This window comes from Balaenoptera acutorostrata, chromosome 1, assembly GCF_949987535.1.
Source record: "Balaenoptera acutorostrata chromosome 1, mBalAcu1.1, whole genome shotgun sequence".
NCBI classification, from domain to species: Eukaryota; Metazoa; Chordata; class Mammalia; order Artiodactyla; family Balaenopteridae; genus Balaenoptera; species Balaenoptera acutorostrata.
In genome coordinates, this window is record NC_080064.1 from 141,980,003 (window position 1) to 141,997,595 (window position 17,593).

General features: G+C 50.9%; 1 protein-coding gene across 1 annotated transcript in view; it reads left to right on the forward strand.

The window, feature by feature from the left end:
* Positions 1–2,050: 2,050 nt before the first annotated feature.
* Positions 2,051–17,593, forward strand: part of CACNA1E (calcium voltage-gated channel subunit alpha1 E) — a 376,346-nt gene continuing 360,803 nt past the window's right edge. The window contains exon 1 of the mRNA XM_028168021.2: positions 2,051–2,134. Coding sequence (XP_028023822.2) covers positions 2,097–2,134 — 38 coding nt within the window. The 5' untranslated portion in view covers positions 2,051–2,096. The remainder of the gene's footprint in view (positions 2,135–17,593) is intronic.

Below are 17,593 nucleotides of genomic sequence, written 5' to 3' on the forward strand. Positions count from 1 at the left end.
TTTTCTTTTCTACCTGCTTCCTTAGTGTAATGAGGAGGGGCCTGGAGAGGCATCTAGGGATTCTGCTTCATGGGGTAGAAGCAGTGTGATCAATACGGTGGAAAAACTATGAGCTAAATTTGAAACCTGGGCCCCCTCCCAGCTCTGACTTTTATTGCTAGTGTGACCCTGGGCAAGACTGTCTACCTCTTTGGACCTCAGTTCCCTCACCTGTAAAATGATATGGCTCAACCATTAAGATTCCTGCCCGTTTTAATATTCTTTGTTTTTGTGACTTGCGATTTGATAGGCAGTCCAGACTGGGGAAGGTGGGGCAGGGTCTGGAGGGCAGCATTCTGGGAAGGTGCCTCCCCTGGGGGCCCAGCATAGCCGTCAATTCGTAGTGGGTGCTCACTAAGCCCTGTATGAGTGATTTGGATGCCAGGGCTCCTCCCAGCGTGTAGAGCAGCTGGCACTTCTTGGAGCCAAGGGGGCATGTGTGTGCCACTTGTGTCACTAGGGGCGTGGTTTGGAGCATGGATGGCGAGGAGGCTGGGAATTCAGGTGTTGGGCTCTTGGCTGGGAGGGAGACAGTAGGTAGAGATCTGGAAAAGGTGCTAAGTTCAGGTTCTCTCAAGTCAGGACTGTCCCCCAGACCTCAGACTTGCTATGGGAACGCTTTCTGAATCCTTCAGTTTCCCGAAATCCTCTCTGCGCATGCACTCCCTTTTGCCTGTAAGCCTCTCCCTTTCCTCACCGGGCAAGCTCTGCTTAAACCCAGCCTGAGGGTCCCTTCCTCCACAAAGCCTTCAAGCGGACTGGGGGGCCCCTCCTATGAGCTCACGTAGCAATCAATCCTAGCGCATCGCGTTGTGCGGTCAAATTCATGTTCTTCCTCTTTCTCCCACGAGGAGAATGTGGACTACATCCAGCTCATCTTGGCGTGCCCAGCGGCTGGCACGTGGTAAGCCCTCAGTTAATGCTGATTGAATGAGTACACCGTTCAGAGGCAAATCCGGCCACATCCTCCTTGGCACGGAAAAGGAGAACGAGACTCAAGGAGGCCCGCCGAGACACCTGATTCCACACATGCTCCCCAGATCCTGCGCGAATGAGCATAAGGAAAGGAGGAAGGAACCCATGTACGGGACCCAGTTCTCCCGAACAGCCTGCCTGTGGCGGTCCTGCGGGAGACAGTGTGAGAGTTAGGGCGGCAGGTGGTGGGTAGGACTTCCCCAGAGGAGTTGCGGAGAGGGTTAGGGGGATTCTTTCACCACAGCTGGCCAGGACAGCCAGGTAGCTGTTGAGGTAGGGGCTGAGAAGGACAGCCTTTGGCATTCTCCTCTCCTGACAGCAGCACCCTGAGACATTTATCACAGTTGCATACAGTTATTTCTTTAACGTCTGTCCTCTGCGCTAGACTGAAGTTCATGGGGCAAAAATCAAGTCTACGTTGTTTGACTCTAGACACCCAGCACCTACGTGGTTTGACTCTAGACACCCAGCACCTGGCACGCAGCCTGGTCCACAATGGATGCTCCTGAGTTCAACGGTCATTTTTTGAGTTCCTACTGTGTGCCAGTTTCTGGGCCAGGCTGGAAGCCTTGCCCTGGAGGACAAAGTCATTAACCTCTTTCTCTTCTCTATCTCCCTCGTGCCCACCCCTCCCCTCCCTGCCCTCCCACCCCTTATCTCTCGCCCACCTCCCCCGCGCAGAGCAATGTTCTGTGATGGTGCCCGAGATGCGTGGACTGAGCCCCAGCCGCAGGCTGCCCGAGCCCACCCTCTGCCTGGCTGCGGGCGGGAGCCCTGAGCCCGGGGCCGAGGGCCGCCGCCGCCACCGCCACGTCCTGGCCCTGCCCGAGGAGGAGGCATGGCGGCCCCAGCAGTGCGCCCTGCTCGAGGCCGAAGCCTCGGACGAGGCGGGCATGCTGCCGGCCTCCCCGCGCGCCTCCGCCGCCGGCTTCGACAACTTCTTCCAGGTGCAGGAGGGCGAGGGCCCAGGCTGGGAGGGCGGCTCCAGCCCCTTCCTCCCGGTGAGTCCCGAGGTGATGAAGCGGCGGCGCGGGGGTCTCATCGAGCAGCGCGACATCATCAAGGCCCACGAGGCGCACAAGATGCAGAGCACCCCGCAGGCGCGGCGCAAGGAGTGGGAGTGAGTACCCGGCGGGCGGGATTGGGGAGCGCGGCGTCAGTCCGGCTGGTGGCCGGGGAGGAGCCGAGGGGCCGTGGGGACGGGGTCGGTGGTCCCGCGGGAACGGATGGGCCAGCGAGGCAGATGGATCTATCTCTGCTCCCGCCAAAGAGGGGCTTGACCCTCCGAGGTAGGTCCCTGAGGTCAGACCCGATTGATCTCACCGATCAGCCTTAGGCTGCGTGGAACCTCACTGAGGGCTACAGCTGGTTCATTTGGAGCCCTCCCTCCCCATCCCCCCACGAAGTGCACCTAGTTTACTGAGAGCCTGGGCAGAAAGCACTGGGTTCTGATTCACACCCTGAACTTCCCTGAGAAGAGGAGCTCTATAAACCATGGAGAATCCACCAAAATGGGAAGCATCTATCTCGTTTTTCCCTCCGGAATTGCTGCTTACCCTCCTCTTTCTGGTGTCATCCTTGAGTGAATGATTACTTTTGGGGACAAGTCTTCAGTGGATAGAAGAGATTGACCAAGATTCCCCCCCACCCCCCCCCATGGCTTTATTTCTGATCTTTTTGTGTAGAGCAAAAGGATCTCCGTTCTGTCTTGGGCCACCTTTACCCTGATTGATGCTTATTGAGGACTGGGATTTTATTCCTAGGAGTCATAAATTAAAGGAAGATAGTATTTCATTTAATTCTCAATCACTCCAGATTTACATCCCACCCAGGGACTTTGTCCTTCGGATGCCAGTGTTTATTCTGCATGTTTGCATGTCCTGTGATCTGTATGTCTTTCTCTTGCCTTAGACTGAGTTGTTAGATGTTAGGCTAGCAACAGGTGTTTCTTGATGGTGCTGGTCATGGTGGAATTTACCTACCTGGTTTTGGTGGACATCCTGTATGGTGCAAATGGGGGTAGATTAACTGATCTCTGGTGGTCTGTTCCTATGGTTGTTAGTTCGTTTACTCAGTGACATGTACCAGGCTCCTGGGATTCAGAGAGGAGTTGAGCGCTCAGCACTCAACAAACCTTCTCTCCTGTTGATCATCTTCCAATGCTGTTAGTTTTTAAAACCTTACATAGCTCTTTAAGTGCCAGCAACATTCTAAGCACCTTACCTATATTAACTCATGTTACTCATCATTACTATGAAGTAGGTACAATTATTGTCCACATTTAACCAATGAGACACAGGGAAGTTAAGTGACTTTCCCAAGGTCACTCTGATAATTACTGCATTGTTAATGTGGTTTGAGGTTTGTTAGTGATTTGTACCCTGGAAGTCTGGTTCTAGAATCCATGCTTCTAACTATGAAGGCACAGTGCCTTTTATTCTAGTTCTCGCAGTACTTCTTATCTCAACCACCCATTGAGATGCCATGGCAAGAGCACTGGCTTGGGGGTTGAGAGACATGGGGCTAATTCCCAGGGTGACCTTATAGGTGGTAAGTCATCTCATCATGGCTTTGAAAAATGAGTAGGAGAAAGTAGATGACCATTTGAATACGGTACAACTCTGATAGTTGGTATTTCTTCATATTCCAGAAGTACTGTATTTTTATGCACCTCTGTCTTGTCTTCTTAAGAGGACGCTGAACAGCTTGAGGGCAGAGACTGTCTTGCACATTCTTCGTGTCACTCAATGCCTGTCATACGACCTAACTCAAGAATTCCTACAACGCTCACTGAAAAATTAGCTTCACCATGGCTAGCAATTTGTGAATAACTCTTAGGTCTTTCTCTAAGTTAAACTTTTGCTAGTTGGAGGATGGGATGGCTGTGGGGATGGTGGGAGACTGTGCTTTCATCAGGGCAGGTCCATGAGGAGGTGAGCCAGGGCAGACACACCAATGGCTTGAGGTCATGTCAACCTCTAAGAGTAGCTGTAGAGGAGGAACCCACAAAGGAGGTGAGAAGTGGCTGGAGTGGTAGGAAGAAAACCAGAGGGCACAGGGACAAAGAATCAAAAAGAAGGTGGGTCAGAAAGAACACCATCTGTGTAGGATGTTGCTGAAAGGTCAAATAAAATGAGGATGGAGAGGAATCACTGGGTTTTGGCAATATGGAGGTGACCTTAATGGGAACAATTTCAGTAGGGTGATGGGGCAAGGTCCCAGATGGAGTGGGTTGCGGAGAAAGTGGAGGTGACATGGCCACACCCTCCCTGCTCCCCAGCACTGACAGCCATCACTGCAGTCTGTTTGGAGATCTCTGTGGTCAATGCCACCAAGCCCTTTTCCTCACCACAAACTCCCTCCCCACAAGGCTCTGTGCATGCCTTAGTCTGATCCCCTTCCTCCTCCTCCCCAAATTCCCTAATTCCCTGATATTGCACTGGCTAGGACTCAGGTTCCATCATCATCAAGAGCCTTCTCTGGACAGTCCCTTCACCTCCTGTTCCAACTGGAACCTGCCTCTCCCCCAAGAATGCTGCTTGATCTGCAGCCGCGTCATGTGATGGCTGTCTTCCCTCCCCTGCTGCCTTGTACTCTTGAGCCTGAAGGTGGGGTAGGTGTCTCCTTGCTCCTCACTGTTGCTTCCAGACCATTATTCCTCATACCTGTCCTAAAATGCCAGTTTGGAGCTCATGGCATCAGACAACACCACCTGCTGTTCCTTCCTGCTGCAGCCATCTACAGACTCCCAGACCACTCTCCTTCATCCCAGGAAGATTTCAGCTTTTAGTTTACTGCCTCTCTCCCCATCTCTTCTCCTGCCAGCAGTTCTTAGTTATTTCCATATCCACTTAGATAACTCTTCTTGTACCCTGGCCTCTTGGTTCCTTAACCTCTTCTCCCCGATGAATCTGCTCCATGCTTCCAGCTGAGACCTCATTTCCTTGGCCAGCCTGGACCGTGTCGTAACTGCACTGCTCCACGGTCTCAGTTTCACTCATTCCACTGTCTGACCGTCACCTCTTTTCTGTCCAGTTCACTCCCTCTGGTGCTCCATTTCCAAGATTCTTTAATCTCACTGGCATCCACAAGACATTGATCCTATTACTTTGTCACTGCCCCCTCCCCAACCGTATCCTCACTTCCCATCTTGTCAAATTAAACTCCATTGTAAGCACCAAAAATACTTCCCAGAGAAAAATGGTGACATTTCACTTGAGGTCTCCTCCTACCCTCTCAACTCTTTCTCCTGCCACCTTCTAAGATAGAGCCAATCAGCAGCCAAGGGCCAGGATGCTGGATGACTCCCAAGTTGCTCAGTAGTCTACTTCATGCTTCACCATCATGGTGGTCACTTCCTTGTTTTCACCCTCAACTTCCTTGCCCCTCTGGTGCTCCATTATACTGGTCTGGCAAAACTCCAACCCTGCTTAAATCCCACCTGCCCACCTGCACCTGGGCAGCTGAACATTGCTATAGCAAAATTCACAGCTGTGCTCATTGGTCTGGCTGTAAATTTGTGACCCCTACCTGAGGTCCACCCTTAGTCCTGCCCAGAAATCCCACTACTTTTCCTTTTTCATCCACCCTCACCCTCTTTTAGAGATTATTTCACATACTTTTTCCTTCATTCTCAAACCCCAACATCTCTTGCCAGCCTATTCCTAGCTCATGACCACAATTGCTTTCCTACTTCACTGGGAAAATAGCAGAAATCAAAGAGGCTTGTATGAGCTCCGACCTGCATTGACCACCTGCTGCATCTGGACCCTGTTCCGGGCCATTCCTCCTGTTTCTGTGGACCAACCCCATATCACACTCCATGTGGAGGTCTGGTGCCCACGTAGAGCATGATAAGCCTGTTTGTCTATTCACTCTATCTCTAATTTTTCTCCTACAATTCCCTCTGGAACCCATTCCAATCAGGCTTTTGTCCCAGTCAGACAAACAGCTCTCGCCATGCTTACATGGTCCTCCACTTTGCTAAATCCAGTGGATGATTCTCCGTGTCCATTTTCTTTAATGACAGTGGCGGCGGCAGCAGCAGCATTTGATCACTGCCACTCTCTCTTTCTTAAAACTCTTTTCTCTTCCTACCCTGCCAATCACCCCTCAATCTCTTTGGCTAGTTTCCTCTTCCTTTTCCCAATTCCTAAACATTGGAGAGCCCAGGGCTCCATCCTGCCCCTCTTCTCTTCTCACCAACACTTACTTCCCAGTGATCTCATTCAGCCTCAGACCCTTAGTTACTGCAATATACTGGTGACTCCCAAACTTCTATCGCCAGCCAAGACCCCCTTCCCTCAATGTTAAGTACAACCCATTTAGTCAGCATCTTCTCTTGTGTGTCCATAGGCATCTCAAGCACAGTATGTCCAATGGCAAAATATCAACTTTCCCCTAAACCTATGGTCTTCCCTGTCTCCGTAAATGGAACCTACACTCTTTCTGTTGCTGGGGCCAGAAACGTTGGAATCATCCAGATTTCTCTCACACTGACACCCGATTCTTACCAATCCCCATTGGCTTTCCCTTCAAAATGTAGCAGATCGCAATTCACCACTTCTGCCACCATCTCCCTGGTCCAAGCCACCTTTTATTTTAATTTTTTATTCCATAAGCACTTATATGGTACTTACTAGATACCCAGCACTGTTCTAAACAGTTTAACTCATTTAATCCTCTTAATCGTATGAGGCTGGCAATGTTATTATCCCCTGACTTGCAGTTGAGCCACAGAAAGTTTGAGTAGCTCTCCCAAGACGATGACTGCGACCACCTCTTAACTAGCCTCCCTGCTGGAGCCTGTCGCCCTCACTGCAGTGAAGCGTCCTTTTTTGCTTTTCCTTTTTTTTCTTTTTTTTAAAAAGGATTTACAAAGGAGTTGGAAGGATAGTGCATAGAGTTTCCATGAAAGAGTCTTCAGAAACCCATCACATCAGTCCTCTGCTCAGAACCCTCTAGTGGCGCTCACCCCACAGAACAAACCCCAGTCCTTAGCATGGTCTACAGGGCTCTGCGTGACCTCCCTCCTCGACTTTGACCTTGACTTTGACCTTGACTTCTCACCCGCAAAGAGGCACAGGCGTCTTCGACTTCATCTCTTTATCTTTCCCCCACTCATCTGCTCCAGCTCTGCTGGCCTCAGGCCATTCCTTGAACCCACCTCACCGCAGGACCCTCGCCTTTGCTGTCCCCTCTGCCTGGAGTGCTCTTTCCCTCAGAGCACTCACCCCGCACTTCACTGAGGTCCCTGCTCGGAGAGACCTTCCTGACCCCTCTCTGTTGAGTAGCCTCCCCCCATTGTCACCCTGTCTCTTTATTGTGCTTTATTTTTCATCATAGCCTTACTATCATTTTCCCAACACACACATTACACGCATACGTGCACATACAAACACATAGAGATACATGCACACACACAGACACAGACGCAGACACACACACACGTATTTTATGTGTGTACATTTGTCTCCCTGCACTGAAATGTAAGCTTCTTGAAAGCAGGGACTTTGCTTTCTTTCAGTGTATAGAATAACGTCCCATATGTAGTTGACTCGCAATAACTGTTTGTTGAATGAATGGTGAAATAAACGCACTGAGGGGAATTGATACCTATTCCAATCAGCTAGCTTCCAGGGAAAGAGGTAACTGAGTTCTCTGGGTCAGCTGTGCAGTTGTGCAGGTTGCTGACTGCACAAGGCCCTCCAGTTGAACAATCAGCAGAGGAAGTGGGGAGTCTGTGTTCTGCCCTCCTTCAGGGCTGCTCAGGACCCCATGTCTGTGGTGCACCTTGGAGAGGTGGAGCCTTCTTCTCTCTTCTGTCTTCCACCTTCTGGCTTCTCCAGACTTACATTTTATAGACAGGCTCCTCGTGGCACTAGGACAGGGAAGCCTGGTCTTTCTGCAGAGCATGCTGCCTGGTCTTGCTGCAGTAGGAAATCAGGAAGGAGTCTCTGTCGGTGGCCCTGCCAGCTTCCTGCTCCTGCCTCAGCCCCAGCCCCTCCCTAGGCCCTGTCCACCGCCCACACAGCCGACAGCCTACGGCACACGCACACCACCCGCTTTACAAATCCTGCCTCCTTGGCACTGACTCAGGACTCTGGTGCTGCACGAAGCAGACTAGAAACCAACCTGGGCTGTTTCCAGCATTTTTGCTTTTGCCTGGGGGAGCTAAATTCTGGGAGGGGGAGTTGGGAGGGTAGGATGAGACTTCAAGGAAAGGGTCTCCGTTTTCCTGAAGACAGACTGTAGGTGATTTGGATGAAGCAGATTTTCTTGTGTGGAATGTTATTTCCCAAAGAACCTGTTAAAAGGTTTCCTCAGGCCCAATGTACTGGTTATGAGACCTTTTGTTTAACACTAAGTTTTATAGTTCTAGCAAGTGGGCATGAAACCATGTTTTACTAATGCTGTAATATAATTCCCTCAAGCTTCCAAAATATTTTCATATATACTATCTTATCTGACCCTCACTATGACCCTATGGACCAGCTACTATTATTTCTAATTTACAGAAAGGAAAAATGAGCTGCAAAGTTAGAGGTGGTGTTAGGTCAAAAAACCCAAGTCTTAATAACAGCTGCCACTATCGATTGAGCACTGGCTATGTGCTAGACGCTTTGCATGTTATTTATTTTTCTAATGGAAATCACAGGTACTATTATAAAGAATGGAAACATTTCATATGGGACTATTATTGCATATGGATTTGGAAGAAAGGAAAATATGTGTAACTTTAAAGTCTGCGTAGGTTGGTACAACTTACTCTATGAAGAGGGAAACCGTATTTCCATAATCATAGTACTTATAATGCTATATTGTAATTGCCTGTTTACATGTCTGTCTCCCCCACTAGACTGTAGAGCAGAGAAGTTTGTCTGAATCGCATTGTGTCTCCATCACTTAGCACAGTGCCCGGCACGTAATAGACTCTTAATAGATATTTGCAAAATGAAAAAAAAAAAAAAAAAGATGTGATTTGACACACTAGGAAACTCAGGTTTGGCGAGGTTACGTTAGTTGTCCAGAATCTCACAGCTAATGAGGATTCACACCAGGCCCTTTGACTTCAACGCCTGTCTTGTTGCACGGAGGCGTTCTGCCCACCTTAGTATCCCCTGCCATGACTACACAGCCCAGGCAAGGGACAGGAACCCAATTCAAACTAGTGGGGTTGATTCTAAACTTGTAAACTGTGGGACCTGGAGCTGATTGTAAGCTCTCTGCATTTTTAGAGTGGAGGAGAGTAATAATACTTGCCTTGCTGATCTGTTGTAAATATTGGCCATATTTATTATATCACATATGCTGATGTGGGTCCTCAAAATGTTGGTGAGCCCCAGGGTTATTCTGGGCCTCTCCTCTGCCTACACAGTCTCCCTGGGTGACCTCAACCAGGTCCACATATATAGAGATGACTCCCGAATGGAGATTTCCTAAGAACTCTTGACTTTTGTAGCCAAATGCTAGCCCCGCATCTCCACACTGTGGTCTAACCAGCATCGAGAACCTAACGTGGCTAAAGCAGAGCTCTTGACCCTCTTCTGACCCCACCTGCCTCCTCATTTCTGTAAGTGGCGTCACATCTGTGCATTGCCTCAAGCCAAAGATTCTCAGGATCCTTTATTGCTCTCCTGCCCTTTTCTCCCGCTTCCAATCAGTTGGTAAGCCCTATCCACACATCTCTCAAACATATTCCAAGTCTGAGCACTTCTCCCTCCCCACGGCTGCCAGTCTCTTCTGTACCACTGTCACTCGGACCACTGCAATGGTCTCCCTGTTGGCCTCTCCCTCGTGTTGGCTTCTCAGTAATCAGGAATGTGTCTATTCACTCACCAGACAGGGATGTTTTTAAAAGATGTAAATTTAACCGTGATTCTGTGACATAACTTTCCTTTGTACTCAGAGTAAAATCTGAGCTCCCTTTCTCTGCCTCAGGAAGTCCCACACTACCTGGTCTTTGGGTGGCTTCTGGCCTCATCCCGACCACTCTCTCCCTTCCTCCTTATACTTTCGCCCACCTGCCTTCTTTCAGGCCAGGCCCGTGCCGGCTTACATCTCTGCCCTGGTTCCTCCCTCTGCCCAGAATGTTCTTTCTCCAGAACTTAACAAGATTGGTCCATTCTTGTCATTTTGACCCTCAGCTAAAATGACACCTCCACAGAGAGGTTGCCCTTCACCACATAGTCTAAACTAGACATCTGGTAACTCTGGGTCACATCACCCTACGCAGTTGACTGCCTCCCCCGACAAGTGCCACGCAGCCTTGTCCCCTCCCTAGTGACAGTGCTGGGAGCAATGCCTGACACCCAGGCTCTTTAGTGAATATATGTGAGTGAATGAATGAATGCATGATTGCTCAATGAACAGTTGATATGGTTGTAATTATGATCTTGATGCTCACCCGGCCTCTGACAGCCCCCAGACATGTTATGGGGTCCGAGGAGCTCAGGGCGCCAAGGTCTCTGAGTCTAGACCAGCGTCAGCCCTTGGGGTGTAAAGCCTCATGGGCTGTGAAAACCCAGGTTGGTTAAGTTGCAGGTCATTTGGGCACTGTCCTCCTTCACACCTTCCTTTGATCACACTGAACCATGTGTTATTTGACCTGGGGAAAAATATTCAAGCATTCAGAGTTTCATGTTCTTCCTTAGCTAGATTGTGGATGAGGACATTGACCTTTCTGAAGAACATGTCAAGTACTTAGTCCACTGTTTCGTTGTTTTCCCCCTAATGTCGGGTTCCTCACCTTCCAGGGCCGTGACTTGCCATCACTGTCTACAGCAGGGCGTAGAGGTTTGCTGAAGTCCGTGGCACAGAGGGTGCAGTCAGGGTTGGGATCAGCTGCATAAGTCAGTGGACCCCAGCAGCTCTCAGGTGATGAAACGAGGAAATGCACAGTGCCCAGCACGTGGTAAAGAGTCAGTGTGCATCAGCCATTTCCTTCTTCCCCTTCCCTTTCCCCTCCCCCTCCCCCTCGTCCTCCCCCTCCCCCTCGTCCTCCCCCTCCCCCTCCTCCTTCTTCTTCTTCTTCTTATCATCATCATCATCATCATCATCATCATCATCGTCCCCCTCCTCCTCCTCATCCTTATCAACATTCCCATCTGGTCCAGCTGCCTCACTTACAGATGAGGAAACTGGGGTCCTGAGGGCTGGGTGACTGCTGCTGCTTTACATTAACCATTCTTCTGATGGCAAGGTCAGTGGACTGTGGTGAATGAAAAGGCTTGGAGGACCCAGCCCTGTAAATCCCACCCATCACTCCCACCCACAGCCCTGCAGCTGTGCTATCTTGGGAGGTGGGACTGGGGCAGCCAGATTGGGAGAGACGATAACTCAAACATGCCACCAACATTCTCGCCAGCTTTCACACCACACTCAACATCCGTGACAAATTCTGTATAAAAAAAAAAAAACAAAAAAAAAAACCCAGACGTCTCAATCTTGAAGCTTTCTGGTTCAATTTTTAAAGCCATGTGACCAATTTTTCTCTGAACTCTTGAAAGGCAGCTACCCCCATGCAGAACGAGTCAGACTAAGTGGGGATGTCCTTCCACATGCTGTCACTTGCTGGCAAAATCAGGCTCCTCTGGGTTAGTTCTTAGAATACGAGAGTCTGTAAAAATGTCATTGCCAGAAGGGCACGGTGGGGGTGGGGGTGGGGGGTGGTGGGACAGAGTCTGCTCAGTTGAATGGAAGTGCTCTGTTGAATGATCCGGCATTTTAATACAATTTAAATTTGTATGCTTTGAGGAGGGTCAGGAAGGTCACTGCCGTCCCCATCACTCCCTACTGCCTCAGACAGGGCTGATTCATGCGTTTAGAGGACCAGCTTTGCCCTGAAGGCACTTGAACAGGCAGCCCTGCAGAGTTCAACCTCCTCACTCACAGACAAGACATTTCAGGCTCTTAGGGTTCTAGTATATATAACAGCCTTGCAAAAACCAGGACATGTGCCAGTGGAACACAGAAATCATGAGCCTTTAGCACACTGCGTTATCACTAGCCAACAGCACGTTTGGAAACCACGAGCCAAGCGGGGGCCTGCAGCACATGCCCTGCCTTCTTGGAGTTCTGAGCGACACAGGGCACCGCCCCCCAGCCCACCCTGGGAACTGACACAGTTCTGGTGACCCCGAGAAACTGGCTTTATGATGGCCCTTTGGGGGAACTTCAGCACACATCCTTGAATTTTTTTTTTACCTGTCCTCCAGGGATTTCAAAAAGATGGTCTCTTTCTGGGTCTGTTCTCTAATGACTTTCCTTTCCCTAAGTTTTTTTCTCCTTCCAACCTGCTGGCAGTTCTGTGAAAGCTTCCCTCAGAGAGAGCAGGCTGTGGGGATACGCATGGTGGGGAGCGTGAGAAGTGGGGGTCCCTGTGCGGGTGCCCAGCCCCTCCCGCAGTGCCTGATGACTTTCACCCCTCATACCCTCTCTGCTCCTTCGCTGAGCCACCGGCTGCCCTGAGGGAAAGCAGAATTTGTCACCTTCTCCAGAGCATGGTGTCAGGAGCCAGCACTTAGTGGGGTCAGGTGGATTCTCTGTTGTCCTGGTTCGTCCCTTCAAGACCAGGTCAGGAAGGAGGAGGCAGGGGAGGAGAGCGTGTGAGCCTGCGGCCCAGCCCTCAGTCCGGATGTGCCCCAGGTGTCCAGTCCATGTCTGTGCTTCCCATTCTGGCAGCATCAGTCTTGTCTGTTTTGAGGGACAGCTGAGCCAATCTCTCCTCCCCGCCACCCGGCCATCTCCTCTCTGCCAGCATGATCCATGCCTGGGTACCTTCAGAAGGAGACGTTCAGCCTTCTGAACACGTCAAGATAGGAAGCGATTCTATCCCCTGAGACACCTTTTTGAAGAAAATGGGAAAAGGGGCGCCCTCTACTGTCAGCTGCACAATTCGTCACACTTTCCCTGCTCCTTGAGATAATTATTCCTGTTTTATGGTGCCCCCAAGTGGTCATTTCTGTGTAGTGCAGCCATTGTCTCTCACTTGGAAGCTTTTCACGGAGTGCTGTGTAGCTGGAATGGGCTGGAGCAGCCTAGGGGTCACCCATCATATCACAGGTAAGGACACCAAAGCCAGAAGATGGAGGGCCTTGCAGAGCTGGGTGAGCACGCAGGGCTTCCGGCTTCAGTCCAGGGCTTCCCATCTCCCTCACTGCCTTGCCTTGCCCTTCCTTCGCTCACCTGGATGCATGGTTCCAGAGGAGTCAGGGGTGTCTTTCTCTTGGAAGTGACAGAATGGATGAAGACACATGTAGAAAAGGAAGTACTTGGTGCTGAAGATCACACACACATACAGACCATCTACGGTATTCCAGGCATTGTGATAAACAAGACGTTTAAAAACATTGCCTCACGTAATTTCTCTTTTAACGTTCAGATGAGAAAGCAGAGGTGGAGAGGAAGAAGTGCATCACCCTAGGCCCTGCGGCCAGTCTGTTGTGACCTTTGGCCTCTGTGCTGTTTTCAGGGGCTGCTCCGCCTCTCAGCACAGGACGCCCCTCAAGAGGCCTGCTCTCCCACCCGTACCGTCTTCCGCCTCTCTTTGCTGTTGGCCCCTCTCACCACCTCTGTCTTCCTCATTTGTTCTTCAAAGCCCAATGTGGAAAGGAATGAGTAAATGTGGGGTTGGGTTCCTTTTTTGCTTCTCTCCCTTCCCTCCGTCTCTTACCTGGGAAGCCCTGTGTAGACCCCCTGCAGTGTGTACACATCTCACTACCGGGCCACGCTGCACATCACCTGCCGATCTCAGTGATGGGAAAGCTGCATCCCTCCCGAAATTTATAAAGAATACAGGGAGGAGTTAGGTAAATTCTCTTTCTGTTCTTAGAGTACAGAAATACTTGGGGGCGTGCTCTTTGGTATGGGGTAGGGTGGCTGGACATACCTGGCCTGGGTGTGCTGAGGTCAAGTCCATCTTCATCCCCCTCCCCCCTCATCTCAGCGCTCCCCAGCCATCATCCATTGTGGTGGCTCTCTTCCCCTTATTTCTATGCTGAAGCCGGGAACACTTGTCTCTCCCTTTCCTTCTGTCATGACAGTGCAATCGTATTAGACATACAGGTCTGCATTTTGCTTTTAATTTTGCTTTTTAAAAGTTAACATTCTATCATGGATATCTTTCCTTGGCAGTTTCTAGAAAGATGACCACAATGTCTCTTTAAAGCTGCATAGTATTCCTTAGATGCAGTTTCCTTAGAACCGCAATTTATTCACATAGCCCCTCTCCATGGGAGTTTCCGGTCGCTTGCAAATAACGAGCCGCGCTCCAGCAACCCTCTGTGATTGAGCCCCTGTGACATGCGCTTTCCTTCCTGTAGGATAGAGTTGAAGGAGGGGGTGGGTGGAGGAGGCTTTCCCACACTGTGCCCTCACGCCCCCTGAGGACTGATGCTTCTCCCCAAACCCCTCCTCTCATCTTGGCTGCAGATTGAAATGTGAACTTTCGCAGTCTGTATTATCTCTCCGGCCGCACCGGAGAGGCACAATGAATTAATAATATGCCAGCAGGAGACAGAGAGATGGAGTCATTAATTGTCAGTCAGTGTGCCCAACCTCTCCTCTCAATAATTAGCATGCTGACAGCTTCGGTTTTATCCAGAGCCAGGGTGATGCTTCGGGGGCGTTTGTGGCTCAGCTTGTGGCATCCGGCGCAGAGCAGGGAGCCCTGGTGCCTTCCTGGGTGGGGTAGGGGCCTCCTTGCGAGGGGCTGGCTGAATTCAGAAGTTCCTCCAGGGAACCCCGTGTGCCTCCTTGGGGGGGGGGCGGAATGGAAACGGGCCGGGGGGGTGGGCAGGGTTGGGGGTTAACTGTCCAGGTGGTGCTGGCTGGTGTATGCTGGCCCAGGTGGCAGGTTTGTGATTCTGGTTCTGCTGCAGGCGAGTGACACTTGCCAAATTGCGTTGGGTGTCATTGTCTCAGGGAGGAGCGTTGCTTTCAAATCACAGGCTCCCTCTAGGGGGAGGTGGCCCAGGAAGATTGCCTCAACATAAATACTGTACTAACCCCACCATCCTCCTTCACTACACGTACACTCCTATGAGGCGTGACATCTGGCCCGTGCATAGTGCCAGGCTTGTATAAAGTTGCTCAAGGAATGTTTCTATAAAGGAGACTGTCACCAAGAAGCTGTGTGACCCTGGCCAAGCCTCTTCACGTCTCTGGGCTCTGTTTGTAATATGGATTAGTGGTAGCCCTTGCTTGCTGTCTGAGGCAGTGTGGCCAGATGGCTCACAGCGCCAGTTACAGGTGTGACTGCCTGTTTTCAATCCGGGCTCTAGCACCTGGGAGCTGGGTGGCTTTGGGTAAGTCACTTCACCTCTCTGGGCCTCTGTTCCCTCCTCCCTTTATTATTTAGAGCTAATCTTGGTTTGATATTGACGTAAACTCCAATCTGATGAGAATAATTTTTTCCCACGTTTGTACGCTGTTTGACAGATGGACTCCAGGTAAAATTTCTCAGGCCGCCTGGCTGGGACTCGGCCCTGTTCCTTCCCCGTCTTCCCAAGTAGGCTGTGGAGCCAGTTGGGGGCCATGCGGCTAAGACAGAGCCACATCCTCTGGGCTGGGACGCAGGCATCGCCTCCTCCTGCGCTTGGCCCTGGCTTGGCTAAGGGCCAGGCTCTGTCAAGCCCGTCCTTTACCCTCCGGTGCCTAGGACACCTGCCCTCCTTCCCGCATTGCTCTGGGGCCTCTGCTCCCACGCTGCTGCGGGGGTGGGAGGCTGCTTGTTGCAGACCGGGCTCCGGGAAACAGACTCTGAGACAAGGATTAATGTGCAGGATGTTTATGCAGGGTTGGGGGTGCCCTTCGGATCAACTCTGGGGGAGAGGAAGGGAGGGAAGCAGGATTGGGCTGAGGGAGAAGTTGGGCTGCGATTCGTCTCAACAGAGGCCTCAGATGACCTCGTGCGGTGGAGGTGGAGGACTCTAGAGCTTGGATGGTCCTCCAGAGTTGTCCGGAGTTGGGGCAAAGAGGCCAGGCCTTTCTCTTCCCTCGTCGACCGGACACTGGAGGCAGCTCCGCCCCCCCCCCCCCACTGGCCCCGAAGGTGTCCTGACCGTGGTCCAGGTGGGCAGCTGCAGCCAAGGCAATTCCTGAGGGGGCTGACGGTGCGGCTGTGTGCCAACAGCATCCCAGCAGCTGGGGGGAAGGACCTGCAGTCCTGAAGGGAGACAGGGTGTGTCACGGCATCCGCCACACTGCTTTAAGGACTCCTGCACCACACGGAGGGAGGGCGTCATGTCCCCCCGTCCACACAGTACAGACTTGCCTCTGAGCAGAGGCACAGGGGCTGGCCAGAACCTTCTGGAACACCAGCCAGGACCTGTTCTCCCAAGGGTGCTCCTCTGTTGTGAGTGCTTGCCTTTCTGCTCTGACCTGTCTGCACACCTATGGAGACGGTTGGAGCCTCTCGGTGGAGGGTCTCGGTCTTTCCTCACTTTCACCAGCCAGGATCACCTGCCTGGCATCTGGGCTTGACTCTGCTGTCTCGGGCTCCTCTCAGATGCTTCTGGCAGCAGAGCTCAGTGGAGGCTGAAAATCCTTGGAATTAGGTAGACCTGAGCCTGTCACCCAGTAGCCTGACACGTCTCTTCATCTTTCTGGGATTAACAGCAGCAACATCTCAGGATTGCTTTTGTCTATGTATTTACCTTTACTGATAAGCTTCATACTTTCTTATGCTCTCGTGATGTGTTTAATCTCATTTTCACTAATGTTTATTATTCATCTTTGGCTTGTCAGTTTGGGCTGCTGTAACAAAGTACCATAGCCTGGGTGTCTTTTAAACAACAGAAATTTATTTCTCGCAGTTCTGGAGGCTGGAAGTCTGAGATCAGGGTGCCGGCACAGTCAGGTTTTGGTGGGGCCCTTCTTCTGGGTTGCTGACGGCCGACTTCTCACTGTGTCCTCACAGGTAGAAAGAGAGCACCAAGCTCTCTGGCCTCTTCTTGTAAGGGCACTAACCCCATTCATGGGTGCTGCACCCTCATGACCTAATCACCTCCCGAAGGCCCCACCTCCAAATACCATCACATTAGGATTTCAACGTGTGAACGTTAGCGGAACACAAACGTTCAGTCCATTGCAGTCTTTCTCTGTCCCGCACTCTCCTTAGGCTGTAGCCAGGAAGCAGGACCGTCATTTACACAGTGAGCTTCAGTGACCCACCTACACCATTCCCAGCTTGCTTTAAAAAATATGGGTGTCTAGATTCCAACTCTGAAAGATTCAGATGCATATACTCTTAGGTGGAGTCTTGTCATTGATATGTGTGTATGTATGTATATGTATGTATGTATATATGTATATTGATATATATATTTTCTACAGCTCCCCAGGTGATTCTAAGGTGCAGCCAGGGTTGAGAGCTTTTGACCCAGACCTGTGGCTGCAGATGGGCAGGCACCTGTGTCCAGCCTTTGTCAGGAGTCAGTCCCTCTATCATCTTTCCTGGGACATAGATTGTCTGACACTATCTCCTGAGACCCTTTGTATTGTTTTTTAGATTCCACATGTAAGTGATATCATATGATATTTGTCTTTCTCTGTCTGACTTACTTCACTTAGTAAGATA